This window comes from Oryzias melastigma, linkage group LG4 (assembly GCF_002922805.2).
Source record: "Oryzias melastigma strain HK-1 linkage group LG4, ASM292280v2, whole genome shotgun sequence".
Lineage (NCBI taxonomy): Eukaryota > Metazoa > Chordata > Actinopteri > Beloniformes > Adrianichthyidae > Oryzias > Oryzias melastigma.
Window position 1 is genome coordinate 13,348,403 of NC_050515.1, and position 19,107 is coordinate 13,367,509.

At 36.2% G+C, this 19,107-nt stretch overlaps 1 protein-coding gene across 6 annotated transcripts in view; it reads left to right on the forward strand.

Moving 5' to 3' along the window:
- LOC112150603 (homer protein homolog 3) overlaps window positions 1–19,107 on the forward strand; it is a 63,232-nt gene that overhangs the window by 15,809 nt on the left and 28,316 nt on the right. For all 6 annotated transcript variants that reach the window (XM_024279017.1, XM_024279022.1, XM_024279018.1 and 3 more), the window contains 3 exons: window positions 14,428–14,584; window positions 17,399–17,530; window positions 18,429–18,536. In XM_024279017.1, coding sequence (XP_024134785.1) covers window positions 14,428–14,584; window positions 17,399–17,530; window positions 18,429–18,536 — 397 coding nt within the window. The remainder of the gene's footprint in view (window positions 1–14,427; window positions 14,585–17,398; window positions 17,531–18,428; window positions 18,537–19,107) is intronic.

Below are 19,107 nucleotides of genomic sequence, written 5' to 3' on the forward strand. Positions count from 1 at the left end.
TCAGGCTGCTGCTTGGGTATCAAGATTAACAGGACAGATGAAGAGCAGTCTGAGAGGATTAGAAAAGTGAAAGGCTGGGGGAACTCGGCAGGCACAGCTACAGTGTCTGTGTAGCAGCTAGACATTAAACCATGTTTTTAAACATTCTACACCAGTGCTGTCATATCTGACTTCAGCTCAGTATTTTTGTCTGTTTTTAGAACATGGAAGCACACTTGGAAAGATAAATAATTTAAAAAGTTCAGAAAAGTTGTACTTTTTCCCAAGTTATGGAACAAGGTTGTCTGTAGGGCTGCTTGAAAAAATTATGAATCAATTCACATTAATCTTAACTTGGAAAATACAAAAATGATAAATCAATGTATTTATTTCTATGGATTTTCTTGTATAATAATTCTATTTTACCATTTTTTTATACAACATTCATGTGAAAACAGATTATTGTACTCCACTAAAGTAATTGCAGAAAGAGAAATTTTTGGGGGAAAAAAAATGCTAAATCCAACCACGTAAAATCAGAAACCAAAAGGAAGTTTGAACTTGGCAGCAAAACCCAACCAAACAAGTTTAAGCTAAGTTGTGAAACACTTGGACTTGTTGAATAAGGTTAAGAAACTGACACATCATTTTATGATGCCAAGAAAAGCAGGATTCCTACAGAAAGAGGTGAGGTTTCTTGTTTGTTTGGTTATCAACTTATAATTAGCATAATGTTAAAATATTAGAAAAATGCTTAAACTAAACTATGGTACGATAATCCCTACAAATATATATTGCAGGTATAGAATAATATACACACATTCATTCAAGATTTACATATTTAAACACATTTTTAATCATCAAAAATTGTTGCAAGTGTAGATTTTTTGTGCATTTGCAATATTTTCCATGTTAGAAAAAAATATATATGTCTCTTAAAAAATATTTGAGTGTGTAAAAATGCTTTTCACATTTCCGTAGGTATTTTGAGTCTTTAGAAGTGTAAAACGGCACATATACACGCACAACAACAACTTTCTGCAGACAAACTCAAATTACAATCTGTGAATTTTGACATGAACGTGTCTTTGAATTGATCAACCAATCAGCAGCTAAATGGCGTTCCTTGTCTGACTGGAAAATCTGACATCAAAATGCTGCACTGATTACTGCAAACAGATAATTACAGGATTCCTCCAAGTAGTTAACTTTGCCACTAAATTCTGGAAAACAAACACTTGCCACCTAATATAATAAATAAAATTGCTGTCAAATGCAGTACATGTAATTCAGTATAATTATTTTAATGTTGAATGGTTCTGTTCTCATTTTTATTTTAGTATTTTCTTCCCAATTATGCAGTTATATTTGCAAAATGATCAAATATCTCTGTCTGGTGACATAAATATGTTTTGTTATTTATTAATAAATGTTAATATCCTTCCTGCCAGCAGAATAACACGGAGAAATGTTCAGTTTTGAGAAATTCCTGCTCAAAATCATCTGTAATTTGTGCCACTCAACTGTCCAAATATAATGATAAAGCAATCATTTTTATGCAGTTTTATTTAATGCTACATTATTTTTGTTTGGTTGCAATTTTTGACAACACAGTTTTTTTTAAAGGCAGCTCAGTGAGATGATCTTAAACACAGAGATGAAACTGATTAAGTTTATAAGGAAAGAACAAAGACACACTTTAATAAGATCTAGCACCATTTCTGGAGGAAACTGAGAATATAAAGTTTACACCTAACCACTTTATGTTTTAACTCATTTTTTTAAACAATGGCTTTTGTTACTACAGTAGTTTGTTAATTAATTAGATATGTTAACTAGATTTACTGATATGTTTTAGTTGTAATGTTGAAAGAGTAATAAAAAGTTGATTAAAAAATGTGATGAGATACATTCGCTAGTTAACAGGAAAATTAACTACTAGAAACCAAAAAGTCCATTAATCAAACATTTTGGATCCAGATTTGCTAGCTTTTGGCAGCATTGTGATTAGCCTGTAACAGAAGAAAAGTGCTAATTGATTGATCAGTTCAGACAAAATATTCATGACAGTCTATATGCATGTTTGGAGAAATATTCATTCATTCATCTTCTTGTCTCTTTACTATAACATAAAAATTACCATCACAGCAGACAACAGATATATGATGGCAGCAAAAAATGATCAAGTCATCAATACAGTCCAATGTCTGAAAACGCTTTAGCAAAGTCATGTAACCATACGAACGTTCTAGTAATGCTCACTTTGAATTATCTTATGTGGAAAAACAAAAGTGGGCTGAACTTTATTAAACTAAAATCTGAATGGATTTGACAATAATTCTTGTTTGTTTGTATGCACATTTAATTTGCACTTAGAAATACAAAGAATCTGGAAAACTTCACCTGGACTAATTAACACCTAGATATTTATCTCTGGGTGTATCAAGACTGGAAACGTTGGTTTGTCTGGAGATTTCTGTTATGAACAAAACCATGTGACTACAGATCTCTTGGTCATTGGCCGAGGGTGGGGCAAAGCATGTCAGTCTGATTGGAAATGAACCAAGACCACTTTGAAAGATGGATCTGAGAGCGGTTCCTGTTTCTAAACCAGGGACCGAAACTTTGTTCCGGATCATCTGAGGAAACAAACTGTAGTTCACATTAACCGAACCAACTGTGTCCAGTCTGAATACACAATTTGGGTCACACGGGTCAAAATTTTGACTAAAGATGTCCTGCATCAATCTTAAATCAGTGAATTGGATAATTCAAAATGACCCAACATTGACTGTGAACGTATCAGCAACCACAAATGATGACAGGAATCTAATCGTTAGTAAAATGAAGTGTTACACCCCTACTGAAAACTGTGTTATAAACATTTCTGCAGCTGTAAAACTTTTTTGCATTTTCTCAAACATGCATTTTTATTTATTTTTTATTTTTACACACAGACAAACAGGTTTTGTAAATGCACGTACAATTCTGCAGATGCAAAACTTAATGGGAAGTACGATGATCATTTTACAACCACGAAATCCTTTTAGAAGGGAGTCCCCATGGAACAAGTCAATAAGTTTGATTACACACTTCAGCTTACAGTCGGCGTCTGTGAAAACCAGCAAGAAAAGGTCACGAGTTGATGTGAATTGAGCGAAAAGGTGATGCTGTTTCCGAGCAACAGGGAAACGCTGTATCATTACCATAGTAACCCATGCTTACACAGACTCCTGCTCATCTTTATACAGGTTCTGGGGCACTACAACTTCAGTCTCTGACAGAAAATGAAGGATTTTTATCACTTTCCTCCTTATTGATTTTAGAACCTCTGTTAAATGTCTTTATTATCTTCTTTTTTGTGTTGCAGTGTAAGCTTTTTTTTTCTTTTTGTGAAGAAAAACAAATTCAGATATGTGATTTTATTTCACAATATTTTTTTCTTCTCTCAAATCAGTTATTGATTGCATTTTTTATACTCTACTAAAAATTAAAGTGAAACTGAGATTTATATAACTATGTAAAACAAAAAAATTTAAGTTTTGGCAAAAAAAAAACACCCTCTGCTCTCTCCATACTCTACCAAGTGAGGTTGTGTACCTTTTAGAGAAAAGTCCAGCTATTCTGCAGCACATTTTGACGATTAAACTTGTATTGTTAGTTGTTCTAATGCTTTTAAGAGAAGCTCTTGTTGCATGAGGGGCCTTTGACTGACCAAAGCTGCCCATCACATCCTACAGTTTCTGTGCCCACTGAAAAACAGAGCCAAGTGCTGAGTTTGTCTGCAGTCAGCTGACAATAAAAAAAAAAGGCTGCGGGCACAATGGTGCTTCATAAACTGTGCTTTGATTTGTGAGATGCTCATGTGGAGTTCTGCAATCACAGCTCGCTTGTTTTTTGGGCATTGTTTCAAAAGTGTGGTGAGAGAGTTTAATGGCTTTCTGATTGGATTCGGCTCTCATATCCACAGTGTCCCCAAACCATTTAGCTTTTTAAAGCTAACTTTTCTTTAACTAGACTTGCTTTTTGAGGATGTAGGAAATCACAAATGTGTTAATAGCTACTATAAAGACCCACTCCAATGAGAATTGTTTTTGACATGGACATATACAAAGAAAATTAAACATTTCTGATTATTTCTTTATTTAAATTATTGTGAATCAGGAGCAGATGAAAAAGCTTTTAGCTAGGTGCTACGATTGGCGGGCCAGAGCTCCCTGCTTTGCTTCACTCCGATGCCTCCATGAACGTCCTTGTTTTCCTTGTCCGAGCTAGCATCTGGTTCAAAACTGTAAAAACTTGGACTTTAAAGCAATGGTTTCCTTAATCTGGGTCTGATTATCCAACAAAACTTGAATCTCTGGATATATTATATTTATCGTTAAATACTGTTATGTTTCCTGTTTTTACTCCAAGACTCAAACAGGAAATAATTTTTAGTAAAAATGTAAAAGGGCCACATGTTCCCTGGTCCGTTTCATTCTGATGCATCCACTTGCAGACAAATGGGGCAAAAAAGTATTTAGTCAGTCACCAATTGTGCAAGTTCTCCCACTTAACCCTTCCGCTCCCTTTGGGGTCCAGATGACTCCAACTACTAGGGCTGTGGATCATTGCTTAGGTGGCGATCACGAATCAAGCTCAACGATTCACGAATCGAACCACGATTCTTACTTTTTAATATAATGTTTATTGCTATGTGTATGTCTATTTACTAGATGGATGAAAATTGAAATTATTTTTATTTAATCATCATTTATACCTTTATTTAGAACAGGAGAATGAACAAAACTGGAAAAAAATGTTTTTTTGCATTTACTGTTTACCATTTATCTACTATTGTATTTCCCACTTTTACTCCAAAAGCAGATTTTTTAACTCGAGATAGGAGAGGATTTTTCTCTGAATCTCCTGCCTTCCTTACGCTCTGCAAATCTTTTTCATGGTTGAGTTGTTTTTCAATTTAAATGATTAAAAGTTTGTAGTTTAGCTGAAGGAGAAGCAGAAGGAACAGTCCTATTTATGTTGTTTAAACACGGAGAGCTTATTGCAAGCAAAAGGAGACTCATTTGCTTTTATTAAATAAAAAACTGGCATGAATACAGAGAAAAATTAGACAAATGTTTACTTTTATAGGAGGTGTCAGTCTAGTGTTTAGCTTGTTTCCACTGTGGTTTTGTAAAGCTCACACTTTTACACCACTGGTGTCAGTTTAAATCTGGATAAAGTTCTTTTTATTCCAGTGGAGGCTCTGAAATTATTCTTGGGATGTTTGAGTTTTTATATGACACAGTAAAGTTGAAGAAGGGGAAGAGCATCAAAGTCCTCTTGCCCTGTGAGGTTTTCCTGTTGGAAGCGGATGGAGCGATCTTCTAAAGGTTTTCTGTTTGTGGGCTCAGCAGTAGTAAGCAGCTCAATCATTTTGTCACGTTTCTCCTGCTGCAAACAGGAATTGTTCCATTTGTGTGAAGAAATGTTTGCAGAGAAAGGCTGCTTGGGTCGCTCATTCTGAGAGTCTGGCCGTGTCCTTGAGCTTCATCTGAATGCTTCAAGGAGATCAATTAATCATAAGGAGGGAATGTAGCTGATGATGTCTGGACGGAGGTCCCTCCTGAGGTGTTTTCAGTTCCTGGTCGAGCAGAATTTGTAGCTTAAGGTAAAAGTTTTTAGAAAAACTTTCAAAGTTAAGAAACTGACCCATCAGAGGAGAGAGAGGCTGCAGCAAACTGCTGCAGTGGATGAACTCAAAGTTTTGCAGAAGTGAAGGGGAATACTACAGAGTGATTTTTCATAGCGATGGTGTCAGTTCAGGTTTGAACCACACTCCAGAACTCTGCTCTGTTCCCCCTTTGGCTCAGATCCCAGCAGCCCCTTTTATTCAGTGTCTCCAAGGCTTTTCTTGTTTATTTATTTATTTATTTGGACCATTCCACTCTTTAAAATAAAAAAGGGGGAATTGGTTGCTTTCCTTTAAATGAAATGAAGCACAGCGAGGAACTGTTCCAAACAAAACCAAAGATTAGTTATATTTTCAGTATTTGAGTGAAAACTGAACATTAAAAAAGAAAAAAACTTGCAGCATTGGAGATAATGGGGACTTCTTAGCTGCAAACTGTAAATCCAGCTTGCTAAAATAACAGGAGTTTAACTGAAATGAATGCATGTATGTTGGGGTTAATTTGTCAAAATTATACAAGTTAGAAACAAAGTAAACATTTAAAGAAAAAGCCTTAAAATGTCTTTACTTGTGTGCCATTTTGTATAAAAAATTGAAACCTTAATATACCAAAATATTTTGCTCTCCATGAAATATCTTCCGTCACAACTACACAAGATAGCACCGGGTCGTTAATAGTAGTTATATAAACCTGGGGGCCGGATACGGCCCGCGGGGTAATATATGACACATGTGACTTAAAGGATTATATTCTTGCAATTCCTTAAATACAGTGTTTTAGGCTGTATTGGAGTTCAGCTAATATTTCAGTTACATGCTAGCTGTTTTGGCTATTTTAGGCTTTTTCAGTTTTTTGGGGGGGGATTTTGGAGTTAAGTTAATATTTACATTCTAGCTATTTTGACTAATTTAGAATTTTTTCAGTTTTTTAGGCTAATTTGGAGTTTAACTAACATTTTAGCTGCATGCTAGCTATTTTGGCTAATTTAGGCTTTTTTTTATTTTTAGGCTATTTTGGAGTTTAGCTAATATTTCAGCGGCATGCTAGCTGTTTTGGCTAATTTAGGCTTTTTTTAAAACTTTTTTTAGGCTAATTTGGCGTTTAACCAATATTTTAGCTGGCTTTCAGCTTCAGTGTTTTCAGCTATCAATTTTAGCATCTTTAGCTTTCAGCACCAGCATCTTCAGTGGCCAAATTCAGCTACAGCATACACACTAGCATTATCGCAGGTAATGCTACATATCTAATTTTTAGATAGTTTAAAGCTAATGATTGTAAAGATGTCTGCTTTACATCCAGTTTGCCCATGACCCGATTAGTCGAATAATCTGAAAAAATAATCAGGGATAAGTCGACTATTCAAATGATCGTTTGTGGCAACACTAATGGGAACATTTTCACACAGAAATCCTATAGTTGTGCTGCTTTTATATCAATAAAAGCCAGATTAGCTCCTATTTTCAGTCCTCAACAAGTTTTGGATTATTTCCAGACATCCATTAAATGTTCTTGTGGTTTATTTTGAATTTTTAGCTTCTCTCTGCAACTCTTTAATAATAAATAAAGTCAAATGTTTCTCTAGTGTGTGTAAAACAGAAGAGCAAAGTATCAGGAAAATGTTTCACTTCTCTTCACTGAGGTGTAAAAAGCCACGTCATTTGGAAGCTCGCTAACAGAAGGAAAATTATGTAACGAGTTTTATTTCAAATAAAATCCAACCATTCAACCTTTCAGGAGGTTTGTATTGACAAAAACCACCACCATGACTCAAAATAGATAAGATCAAAAAGATAAAAAAATCACTCTTATTAGGTTCTTGATGGAGAAAACATCACAATAATTCACCATATTTCTTAGTAATTTATATTATGGCTCCCCCTAAGCACGTTGGCTTCATTCTGTTTTTAAAAAATATATATTTACTGTATATAACTTATAAAAGCAATGAAGCTTAAACATTGCCAGAGGCTCCTATTTTCCCATTGTGATACGGCACTCTGTTCATCTTTTTGACCCTTTTAATTACTGAAGTGTAATGTGAACAAAATCTGCTCTTCTGTGAAAGAGAGGGGGGGTAGGGGGGTGCAGCTGAACACGTGTGACCTGGAACGGGATAACAATAAATGATCCACATTACTCGTTTCTGCATTAAAGCTTTTGGCCTCTCACAGTGCTGCACAATCACTGATGTATTCCACTGTGCTGCCCTTGGATTTCTCTCAGCAGGAGAAAACATTGTGAATGTTAATCCATGTGTGGTCAGAACTTAACACACACACTTTATGATCTGGGGGTCGAAATGACCCATCTGCACTACACCTGTAAAATAAAACGGCTTAATTGATGTTTGAGTTGTTTTTCACACTAAAAAGATTTAATGACACACGACATGAGTCACTGTAAGCAAATCGTTCTTTACATTTTTAGTGTGTAATGACGCAACAATCTGTCAAGCAGTGTGGCTTTGTAGTTGATCAAAGTCGTACCAACAGATCTTTGAGTGCCGTGTACCACAGAAAACTCATTCTAGCTCAAGCGCAAACAAATTCCATGCATTAAGGATGCAGGATTATTAGGTGAAAATTGTATTTTTTGTGTTTTTAACATGTTGAATGTTTCTCATGATGGAGTACTTATATTAAGAAAACTGAGTATTTCTTTTTCAAGTTGCTGAGAATTAGGAGCAGTTGAAAAAATGCTGTTTGAAAAAAGCTTATAGCTGTGACGTAGGACTTAAAACGGCAAGCCACTAGTTCCCTGCTCCGCTCCATGCTGATGAATCCACTTGCAGTCAAATAGATCCACGAACGTCTGTTTTTCCTCGTCTGAGCTAGCATCTGGTACAAAACTGTACGGCTGGATAGCTCCAACATCGATTAACATTTTTATTTCATCAGTAATGTTACCTTGAGGGTGTAAACGGATGAAAGCTAGCAGGAGAGAATGTAAAAAGATGGATGATGGGAAATGAGTGCTGGCTTACTTTTAGACCAACCGTAGCACCCTCAACTCCAATATTGATCGCCATTTTTGTTGCAGCGCTAATGTTGGGTTTGTGATTGGCTGTAATCTTGCGGGAGAGCATGTGAACAAAGGGATGACAGGAAATGGAGGCAGGCTTACTCCATGCCAATAGTCCCGCCCACAACAAAGGCAACTTTCTGATTAACTACTACCGTCCTGCGGAAAATGTTTACTGAAAAAACAGGATTTATGATTGTAGCTAAAATGATATAATCATAATTAAAATACTATTTGGATCAAAAGATTATTTATTTTTTAAAAGGGACGTGCCAAAAAAACGTTAAAATTTCAAATGCAACCAACGCCATGTCCACAGGCCATCTAGCTAAAAGCTAATTTGCAGATCAGGTCCCTGAGATGATTGATTAGTTTTAGAAAATACAAATTTATGTTGATTATTTCACATTTTGAAAAAAAAAGAAGCTATTTTTCTCTTTACGATAAAGAAAAAACAATGAATTACTGTGTTTTGGTGCCTTTCCAAAGGGTGAAATGAAACTTTGTGGTCGGTGACAATTCAATCTAAATGGCTCTTTGAGACTTGAAGATTGCTGACCCTTCTCTTAGGACCTCTACTCAGCTAATATTAGGATGATGCCATCAAAAGATGACTTCATTTACATCAATATTGATGGGATCATTCATGACTTCCTTCCTAGTCATGAATGATGAGGAGAACTATGATCTTTTGATGTTCATTGAGAAAAAGGTTTCCTCATCTGAAGGCTTCACCTTTCTTTTTTGCTGTTTGCTCAGGATATTTGAAAGTTTTGACTTGTTTTCTTTTGGAGATAAAAGTGTAATTTGATATGAGATCGGTGGTGTACTTTTATCTGCAGTCTTCCATTTGTGGAAAAGTCGTAGTTTCTGAGTTTGAGTCAGTGGTAAGTCATAAGGGAGGCTGCACCGCCACAAGAAAAGTTATAGCGATTAGCTCCATAACAGCTCATTACATTCTTGTGTCTGTGTGTGACTGGTGTATAATGTAATTTTTAGCTGTTATCGCTCTGTGTTTATGCTGGTTGCTCTCCAGTTGCTATGGAAGCAAATTTTTGCCAAACTAATGACACTAATCTCCACTTTTAACTGCTATTATGAGACTCACAGAGAAGAATTTTGTTCAAATTTTGTAGTTTTATAAACTGATTTGTCCCCAGTTTTAAGCCATGTGAGGATTATTGGAAAAGAAATAATCTAGTTGTGTTTTTTTTGTAGTCTGAAGAAAGTCTTGGGTTAAAGCTGCACCTGTTCCTCAGTATGTCACACATGAACAGCTGTCTCCTGCCCACTTCATGCTTTACCTCTCACAGCGTCTACTTTAATTAAACGTTTCCTCGACTCTCACTAATTGGATGAAGTACACGTATTGCATATGTAGACTGTGCTCGTCTTCCCTGAAGTGCATTCTTTTGGACGCGGCGTCTGTGACGGGCTGCTGTGCAGTGTTGGCGCTCACCTCTGGAGGGCTTTAATCCCGTTTTAATCTGCTCATTTCACCAAACGTTGAAGTGATGCTTCCTGACTGGGCTGATTAGCTTGATGGTCTTTTCACAGCAGCGTCGAGACGGGCCAAATTAATAACCGAGCTCTAATATCTGTCGGATCTGCTGTGAGAGCTGAGAGCTGATGAGCAGTCAGTCATCTTTTCTCATTAAGATGAGGAAATGATAGAAGGGGCTTCTTGACAGGAGCTGCTTGCTTTGATGCCTTTTCTTTATTTATTTTGGCTTATTGCTTTAATGTTCTGGTTATTGGTTCTGCTGGATAATTAGTCTTATCGAATTGAATAAAGTGTGTTAATTGTGTGTGTTGTGCTTTCCAACTATTTGACATTTTTTCTCAGAATGCAAAAAAAGTGACAATTTTCCTTGCTTATAAATCAGATTGTTGACCCAAATGTCACTGCAGTAAAAACATAAAAAAAGTTTTAAAATGTGTCATTTGCCCATTCCTTTTAGCATGTTTGTGTACATTTTCACAGAAACCTGAATGTTTTTCAAGACAGTTCAGCAAAAACTCAATTTGTCGTTGTGAGTCATTCAGATGTAAAAATTGCTGGCTTCGTGTTCTTTCTATCACTTTGTGTCTTTTTGTGAATTCTCATAAAGATCTCAAAGCTTTTAAGATTCTGTGACATCTATGAAAATTTGTGATAAGTGCTCTACAATTTGTGGCTTTATTTGACTGAATTGAATAGAAATATAGCATAAAGATGAAAAAAGACTTTATGTCCAAATGAGTAGTTTGAAATCAGACACAAATCTGACATTTTAAAACTTTATACTTTATATAGAATGTCTGTATTATTGTGATAGAGATCCTTTATCTCTGTCTAAAGCAAGAAGCACCTTGAGTGACAGTATGAGACTTTTTAGGACAGATACCGGTATTCGGCTCAGTTATAAACTTTTTTTTTCAAATTTTCTAAAATAAATGTTAATAGAGAAGTCTAAAAGTTGTTAGTTGCTGCACTAATGAGCATGCTCATGTGCTTGATTGTGTATTGATTCAGTGAGAGAGAAGACAGTGGGTGCTGCAGTGACGCAGACTTGGATGTTTGAAAGGAAGAGATGTGTGTTTATTTCTTGATTAAATGTGAAGGTCAATACATTTTCCCTTCAAATTAGCAACACAATATCTTTTTTGTTTTCTTTATTTCAGTTTTGTGTTTAGATTTTGAAAATGTCAGATTATAAAAATGATGGTTAAAGGTTTAAAGGGAACACTAAGAAAACAGATGTTACACTTGAACAAATTAAATATTACTTTAAATGTGATGTTTCCAAATATCAACCAGTAATGAAATCATGCATTAACAGCATTGATATTTCAAGCCTGAACTTCTACATTTTCTTGTCTTCTTGAATCAAAGTTGACCTCATCACACACTTTATTCAAGGGGTTAAACTTGGAATTAATTGATAAAGTAATGCTACAACAAGAGGGGATTTGGCACCAGGATTAGATATATTTGCAATTATCACCTAAGTAATACTAAAATTTAAAGAATAAAGAATTTAAAGAATTTTCTACAACAATATCCACTTATATGGGCATTTAAATGAACTTGTATGGGAAGTTTTAAACATTTTCTGGAACTAACAGCTGCTGAATAACTAAATCGGCCTCTGACTCAATTTCTTTTGTCTATTGTCAATTGTAGCTTCAGCACTGTGTGAGGAAACAATAACTACTATTGTTTTTATGCAAATGATCAGTAATACCAACCACTTGGAACAATCCTTCATATACCCAGTGTTGACCTACATAAATCGTTGCTTTTCTTACTTAGACAAAGACCAGCGCTTCCTCCCGGCACACGTTATCCTCATTAGTGTTTGTACATAAGAGGACACGCCTCATTGCATATATTAACATTGTGCAGACTCTATTAGCTGTGTAATGTTGCATGAACTCAAGCAAAGAGGCTCTGTAGTCCTTCACTGTCCTCTGAGCTTCACTGTACTATGTCCCCGAAACCAGCTTGTGTTGTTTGTGTCCAATCAGAGTAGGATGGTTAATTAGAGAGCATGTGTTGAGCAAACTTTTATCTTTTTTGTACCAAAAAAATGAATTTACAACTGAAAGCTTCAGTTTTTTTGACTTGGTTGGATGTTTTTCTTGAATTCTTTGCATCGTTCCTTGAGACAACCTTGCTGGGAATTGTCTCTTTTTTAAGGAACTGAACTGATAAAAACATAGTTGTTCCTAAATAAAGACACTTTTACCAAATGTTTAACTCAGAAGAGTTGACAGGTCAAGTGGGAGTTTAAATAAATCATTGTTGAGCACAACAAATAAATACAAAATTGAATGAAAACAGGATTTTTGTGCAAAAACCTAAATTATGGAGAAATGCTTTTCCAGTAAATGTATTTAAGTACATAAAGATTTCAAAAGAAACATAAACTAATAAGGTTTCAGAACAAATGGATCATGGAGATTATGCAATTAATAAAGAAATTATAAATGCACCGATATTGAGTTCGCAGTAGGAGTGTTCATCGATCTGAAAAAGGCTTTTGACACTATTGATCATGTAATACACAGACTGGCATTAAATTGGTTAATCAGTTACAGGAAGCAGTTTGTACAACTGGGGAATTGTAAATCATCCCTGCTAAATTTAAGCTGTGGAGTACCACAAGGATCAATATTGGGCCCCAAACTTTTTATCTTATATTTAACATGCACCTTGTGTCAAATACACTCGAATACTTTGTATATGCCGATGATACAAGTATAGTATGCATAGAGGGGAATCTCGAGCAAGTTGTAAAAATAGTTGATACAGAGTAAGGGGAACTAAAACAAAGGTTTGACGTAAATAAACTCTCACTCAATGTTAAAACAAATTAATGATTTTTGGAAATCGCCGTATACCTGTACCTGCAGATTTAGAAATAAGAGTTGCTCCTGATACTCATGTGCCACAGAGTCACTGACAGTAAGTAATTAGGGACCACAAAATAAGCTGGAAGCCACAATAAGCAAGTCAGAGCTAAACTTGCTAAAGGCATAGCAGTGCTGGGGAAAAACTCGCAATATACTCACTCTCAAATTACGTTTTCTAATATTTTCATCGATAATACTACTTTATTTACAGTACAGTGTAGAAGTTTGTGGAAATTCTTTTAAAATAGTCTTTGTTCATTTTACAGACAAAAAGTTATTTTAAGAGGTTCACAGTGGGCACATACAAATGCACTGTTTTTAAAGTTGGGTTTATTGAAATTGTGGGAACTAGTTAAACTTAAAACAGCAGTCATTATGCATAAAGCCAGAAATAACTTACTTCCAGTAAACAAAAAATACAAAATTTACAAAAAAAGGTCCAAGGACAGGGATGGGGGTTTTCATTTAAGAAAACAGTTGAACTTTAAAAAAAAAGCAGTGCATTTTGTACTATTAAAAAAAACAAAGCAAAAGTTTACATGTATTAAAAAAAAGCATACAAGATTACACTGCTGGAACTTTAAATGGTTGGAAATGAACAAGAAGAACGAATGAGCAAATGTCTTATAGAGCACATGGAAGGTTATGAGAATATATAACTGTAAACAGACATGTACAGTATAAGGTGTAGTAAAAAGGGGGTGGGGACATATACGATTATTTCTTCCACCTGCTCCTTTTTCAAGCCCATTGTTTGTTTTTTTATTTGTCTGTCTATAACTTGTGTGTTTATCTTCATTTTGTGTTTGAAAAAAAAGTATTTTGAAGAAACCTGTATGCATGGGACTTGGCAAATGTTTATTTTTTGTTTTTGTTTAAGATTTATAGTAAAGTAAAAATAATTCTGTCTTAAATGTTAGAGCTGCAAAGATTGAAAGAACCAATTATGTGTAAATATTCACATGTAATCATTTCCACGTTTCCATTGACCCACTGATAACCTTTGGTGTCACTGAATTAATCTTTAAAAACAAGCTTCTCTTTGAGGGTAAAACCTTCAAGTTTAATTTGCTGCTTGAACATAGATATTGAAGTTGCCGTTTCTTAAGCTTTTGCACATATTTATTATGCAAATACTAATTAAAATGTAATGAGGATTACTGCCAGCGTGCTTGTTACACATTAAACCAATGATCTAACTGAACAGTTGCAGTCGTAGCCGATAATCCCTTCAGTTTGATCATTGGTTCCTTCATGTCATAACTGTAGTGTTTTTAATTTTTATATGTGACAGAGTCTGCTGCAGCTTCACAATGGTTCATTTGCTTCTCCTGCTTTTTTTGCTTTGAAGGGAACAGCCCATCTTCAGCGCCAGAGCTCACGTCTTTCAGATCGACCCGGCCACCAAACGCAACTGGCTGCCGGCTAGCAAACATGCGGTCACCGTGTCCTTCTTCTATGATGCAAACCGCAGCGTCTACCGCATCATCAGCGTGGGCGGGACTAAGGTAGAAGCCTCAGCACGTCGCACATCCATCCACTCTCATGATGGATTTTATCATTGTGTTTGTTTGTGAGACTTAAGTCATGTATTCCATAATGCAACCATGTGGTGACATAAATCCTAGTTTTTGTCAGTAGGTGGCCACACAGCAGCATTTGCCATCGGGAGTTGGCAGTCGAAGTTTTAATAAAAGTTAAAATCAAACAGCGACTGGAAGATTTTTTACATCGATCAGTGGTCGCAGTGTGTTAGAGGTCAATCAGTGGCAGTCCAGTGACAGACGGGTGGAAGGAAGTCAGCAGAGATAATTGGCTTGTAGGAGAGTCTCCAAAGTCCCCAAAATAGTCTGGTAATCTGCCAATTTCAGACTGCCACCCTCCAGCCACCCCCCTGCCGCTGTGCTGCCGTCCAACTGCCACCATTCGATTGTTAGAAGACGTATGGTAGCAGTGTGGACACTCAATGAGGGCTGTTGACATAGCGATGACCAGACGTCAAACTGTGGGTTCAAATGGGGAGACGGCACTGTTCACTCATCATGGCGTTGATGGCACCACAGCAACTCAGAGACCTGCGTTTCATGAACTGTGGTTAATGTTGAGAAGAATATGAAGAAGACAGAACATTGTGCTTTCTTGGGAGGCATGTTGTCTTAAAAATATGAATCTTTGTAAATTGACAAGTTTATGATGTGTGTTCAAAATCTGAGTTACGAATTACCAGTGATACAGAATGGTCCGCATTTTATATAACCTCAAGGGCTGCCCGGTGGCATTTGAAACGGCAACACATTCTCATCATCAAGTCGTCACATTGACATTTAGTGAAGGACCCATTACTTTTTGGCGTTTTGGGAGTCCCCAACTCGTCTTTTTTTTAATGTGCTGGCTGTTCATAAAATTAGGGGTTCACCACCCTTGGGACGCACCACTGGATGCGGTACCAGATGCAAATCGGTACCGGTGCGCTCTGCGTCCCAGTACTGGTATGGTTTCGGTTCTCAGCTCAGAGGTTGGGGACCCGTGATTTAATGGGAACAGCCTGCACGGCAAAAACCTACGAGTTGGGGACTCCCAAAGGTGAGAATCTGTTAGATACGGAGACTTTACACCTCGTCCAATCAGAGTTGCTGCTGGCTGACGGTCTGGCTGCCACCCCAAAGCTGTGGCCTGTTTTCATATTGGCGTCATCCTTGCCTGACTGCCGCCCTCTGCATTCATAACCACGCCAACGATTTTTCAAAATATCCGGCAGCAGCAGCTAATCTGGAGGATTCATGCAATGCCTCCCCATCACCCTGTGTGGTTGTATTTGTTTTTATAGTATTAATTGCACTTCTGTTGCAAATATTGCAAATGCTAGTGTTTTTTAATCTTTTATATGGTCAACCTTATGAAGTATGTTAGTTCATATGAAAGAGTGATGGGTGGAAATGCATTAGTCAAGAGCACACAAAGTTCTCTGAATTTGTACAACAGTCTGACAGCAGCCAAAGTGATGCTTTGAGCACCTGGGAGTCAAAACTCTTGCAAGGAGGACTTTGTAGTTTGAGAAACTTGGAAACAATTCAGTCACTTGTGCCAGTTTGCTCCCCAGAGAGTTGACGCTTTTGGAGGGGAAATGAAAGGAACCATTTGACGCAAAAAAGGGGGAATAAAAAGCTTTTCTGGCTTCAATTGTGATTTTGTTTTCTACAGCTTTAACACTCAACTGGGGGTTTTGTCTCAAAATCTTCAGTTCTAGAATTTGTCTACTTCTTTTATTGTCATTGTAATAGATCCACATCTGAATCTTTAATCTTTCTTTGATTTTAGTGCCGCTTTCCACTTTAGGGATACTCGTTCTCCTGCAAAATCTTATTTATTGTGATGAGCTGCTGCACAGTAAATAGCAGGCCTCTTGTTGTTCAAAGGGCAGTCAACAGTATTTGTTGGCTAAGACGGTTCATATGAAAATACCAATCATTGTTTATGAGTTTGACATTTAAAAGTGACAGAGATAATTCACAATATTGCTGCTTCGCTCTACAGATTCCCCGTTTGTTCTATCCGTACAAATAATTGACTGTTGAAGCTGAGCTTTTTACAGTACAAGATTTACATCAGTAATGTCATTTTCAAGATGCATAAAAATAAATGATGTTGACCTTTATCCAGGGTGCTCCAAGTATCTCAAATTTTTGTTTCAAGAAAGTTTTTTTAACGGAACAGAAAGTTTTTCCTTTTCATTCCTTTGTTGGTTCTTCTTTGCACTTCTCTTTCATTTCAGAGAACACTGCAAAAGCAAGCCCTCAAGAAATAAGTCAACATTCTTACAATTTAAAGTTATCTTTAAATAAGCAAAAAAAAGAAATTCTATCCACAGAGACATATTTTCTTAAACCAAGATTGTTAGTTTTAGAAAAACTAGTCCAGTGGCCTTGTGGTAGAGTGTCCACCCTTGACTTGATGGTCGCAAGTCCAATTCCTTAGCAGAGTCTTACCAAAGACTCCTAAAAATTTGACTTATTGTCTCCCTGCTTGACACTCAGCAATAAGGGGGGGTTAAACCACCAAAGGGTTCACGTGCGCCACTGTGTCTGCAGCTCACCCCTCTCCCGGGGGATGGGTCAAATGGGGACAAAAAAATCTCACACATCCAGGTTTTTGACAACTAATGGGACTTTAACATCAACTTTAGCTATAAAATACTTTTACATTTAATACATATTTTGTTTGAAAGAAGGGTCTTTTTACTATCTTATGAATCATTTTTTTTGGTGATAATATTAAATCCTTTTTTACGTTCCATTCATGTTATTTATTATCTGTGGTGTCAGGCCGTCATCAACAGCACGATCACCCCCAACATGACTTTCACCAAAACTTCCCAGAAGTTTGGCCAGTGGGCCGACAGCCGGGCTAACACCGTCTACGGCCTGGGTTTCTCCACCGAGCAGCAGCTGCAGCAGGTGAACACACACACCCACACACACATATGGGTAACATTCCAGCAAAAATCTCACTGTGCAGCCATTAGAATAAAAAAAACATTTCTTTATTAGGCAAGTACGGTGGCCCTGAAAGTGCAAATCACACCAACAAACCACTAAGCACAAAAATATTAAAGATCACGACAATTTTAAAACGGTTTGTGAAAAAAAGATGAAAATTTCAGATAACAAAAATAATTTCCAGAGATCAAAATGAAATGTTAAAAAATGAAACTAAAGAAGAAACCGGTACAATAGGACATCGCTCATTAGATGATGACATTTGTCCATAGTTTCAATCAAAAGTTACTGGACATGCTTGGTGTGAATCATAAAAGGCTTTATTAGTAAGGGGACATTGAAATTGAAAATGTTCAAAAATCAAATGTCATCATCCAACCAGCTGTGTCCAATAACACTTACTTTTTCTGGTTTCGTATTGTGTATTTTTTTTAACATTTCATTTGAACTTCTGGAAGTTGGTTATCTTTCCCAAAAAGTTTCCTTTTTTTCATTTCATTTCTTTCTGGAATTTTGTTTTGATTTCTAAAATGTCATGTTTTTTGGTGGGTGTGTTTATTAATTGTTTATCTTTAGAGTATTTTTGTGTTGAGTTATTTGTGAATGTGATTTGAATTTCTAGGGCACCGTATGTAGAGATACTTTGCTATTTATTCTAAAAAAAAAAAAAAAAATTCCAGACATTTGAGACTCTGAAATGACTGGAGGAATTGATGCTTTCCGTTCAACCTGAGCTTCTAACAAAAAGAGCTTTGAAGATGTTTCTGAAAGGTTTTTGGAATAAAACTGCATCATATTTTAAAAAGGCTGGTGTTTCTGATTGACTTCTCCCTTTTTTCCCTCTCTTCCTCTGCAGTTTGCAGAGCAGTTTAAAGAGATAAAGGAAGCAGCCCGTCTGGCCAGAGAGAAATCCCAAGAGAGGTTTGAGCTAGCCAACCCTGCGCTCAGCATCGCAGCTCCTCAGGTGTAGTGCCGTTGTACTCTCTAGTTTAAAAAAAAAAAAAAAAGCAAATGTTCTCATTTTCCATGGGAGTGATGCTCAAATGTAATTGTCACTTATATTTGATAAAGCAATAGTCAAAATGTAGCCAAAATTAGGAAAAAAATGACATTTTTATATTATATGCTCTATACTATAATTTTCTGTCAACCAAAATTAACTTTTCAGACACAAATATATGCTAAAAAATGTGCATTTATATTAGCCAATTTTCCAAAAATTCTCTTTTTTTAATACATTCTTGAAAAAAAAAATATATATAAATTGCAACACAATAAATCATAATTAAGTGTGAAGAATTACAAAGTTAAGAGTTTTAATTACCTGATGACACAACTCTTAATTTTATGTTTATGTGCCATCTGTGCTGAGATTTCCCACAGGGAACCCCTCCATGTTCCTGACATTTCAAGCAAAGATACATTTTTTTCCATGTCTGAATAAGCGACAGACTGAAGTGACGCCATGAATACACAATATGGTCACCATAAATGCATTATTCTACACTATTTTAGACATATACACATAGAACCAG